The 2083-nt window shown below is 34.8% G+C and overlaps 1 protein-coding gene across 1 annotated transcript in view; it reads left to right on the top strand.

The window, feature by feature from the left end:
* ctc1 (CTS telomere maintenance complex component 1) overlaps positions 1-2083 on the top strand; it is a 33460-nt gene that overhangs the window by 5249 nt on the left and 26128 nt on the right. The window contains exon 4 of the mRNA XM_016252731.1: positions 1794-1999. Coding sequence (XP_016108217.1) covers positions 1794-1999 — 206 coding nt within the window. The remainder of the gene's footprint in view (positions 1-1793; positions 2000-2083) is intronic.

Genomic DNA, 2083 nt, shown 5'->3' with positions numbered 1-2083 from the left:
CTACTGCTCTCGCCGATTCTGCAGGATCTACACTGTGTGCAGTATGAGTTTGGAAAACTGTGAACCATTTGATGAATGTCGTCTGTTTTATTGTAATCTAAAAATAAAAAACCAAATTTACTGCCAGTACAGATGCTTCTCCACTTGTTATTGGACATGTTGGTTTAATTAGTCATCTTTTCTGACATGCACCATATTCACACTTCGGCATATTTATTTTATTGTTATTGTTTTTATCATATACCAGTGGTCTGTTTGCAGTAATTTCTGTCTGTATTTCTATCAGGTTTGTGTCCGTGTCGGAGCTGATCCGCGATCAGAGAACCGCCTGCTGCAGCAGCCTCAGCTGGAGCTCCGCCCACTACCGGGAACACGCCAGGGGGGCGGAGCTAAAGCTGCCCGCTTATAAAGCTCTCCCTCGTGACAACCTGCTTCTGATTGGCTGTCTGTGTGACGGACTGACCGCGGGGACCAATGACGGGGTCTGGAGGGTGAGAGACGCGGGAGGGAGCCTAGCATGTGCGGTGAGTTAATTGTTACCTGTTAATTGAAATTAAATATAAATGTTTTGATTTTGAGGACATTTTAAGTTATGAACTTGCAGGATGTATTATGCATAAAAAGACCTCTTCTGCATCAAAAGATCAAGGGAAATTTGGTTTCTCATGACCCCTTTAAGTCGTTTTTAATTAAAAATTGCTTTCTTGAAACACTTAAAACTAAAACTGACAAAAATAAAGCTAAATAGAAATATAAAAATACAAATGGTAATGATGATAAATGAATAAATGAAATAAAATTAAAATATGACGTAAAAGGAAATTATAATGAATTATAATACTTTATTAGTGTATAAATAGTTTGCTGAAAATGACTAAAACCCATTATAAAACGACAAAATAAATGAGCAGATATAGAAATATTTTAAAAAGAAATAATAATAATAATATATAAACTGATAAAACAACTTAAAAATAAGGTGAGAACTGAAAATATTAAATTAATACTATAGTAGTATATGAATCATATTAAGTACATTAAATCTACTGCTGTCAAAAGATTAATCTTTTGTTTACATAATATATGTGTGTGTGCTGTGTATGTTTATTATGCATATATAAATACACACATACATGCATGTACATATTTATATTCATATAATTTATATTATATATAAATATATTTAATATATAAATATAACATATTTTTCTTAAATATATACATGCGTGTGTGTGTGTGTGTGGGTGTATACATAATAAATATACACAGCACACATATATTATTTAAACTAAAACTTTTATTTTGGATGCGATTAGTTGCGATTAATCATTTGACAGCACTAAAATCATTTAATTTTCAGTTTGTTAGTTCATGTTAATTAATGTTAATAAAAGAAACCTTTTTGTAAAGCTTTATGTTTCATAAACGCTGAGAAAAATGATGTAGGGTTTACTTAGATTTTTTTACTTTGATTTCAATTTCAACTTGGTAAGTTTCTCAAATAATTATAAAGAAATGGCGAGTAACACAGTGACTAAAACATGAAACTGAAAAACTATATAAATATTAAATTTGGCAAACATACTCCAATAATCTCTATTCAGCTTTGAAAAATCATTTTTAGAGAAAAAATATTTTTTTCATTTATTTATCGCTTTTGACCATAAAATCAGTGCATTAAATCCGTTACTCAGATGTGAAATTGCCTGTTGATTTTATGCATTAATATTTATGCATAAGCACAGTTGGTTGACTGCAGTGTAGAGTTGAGGATCTTCTTGTTTCTGGTGCAGATGCTGAAGTCGTCTTGTCTCTGGCTGGGGAGGCTGATGCTGTTTCCCTCATGGAACTACATCCCCCATAATGCACCTGGAGCGGGTTACCTGGAGCTGCTGGATCCTCCGATGTGTGTGACCCTCGAGGCCATGGCCTTTGACCCCGGAGGAGCCCTGAGCGAGGTCATGAGCGTGATGCGGGCGGCTGAGCTCCTCAGACAGAGGTGAAGTGGATCCGGCTTTCCCAGCGTAACATGCATGCAATTGATCAGGAGTGTGACGCTCTGTTTCTCTGTGTGTGTGTCTGT

The sequence above is a fragment of the Sinocyclocheilus grahami genome, unplaced genomic scaffold (genome assembly GCF_001515645.1).
Source record: "Sinocyclocheilus grahami isolate Dianchi unplaced genomic scaffold, SAMN03320097.WGS_v1.1 scaffold1129.1, whole genome shotgun sequence".
NCBI classification, from domain to species: domain Eukaryota; kingdom Metazoa; phylum Chordata; class Actinopteri; order Cypriniformes; family Cyprinidae; genus Sinocyclocheilus; species Sinocyclocheilus grahami.
Note: the sequence above shows the minus strand (reverse complement) of the source record. Positions and strands in the feature narration are given on the sequence as shown.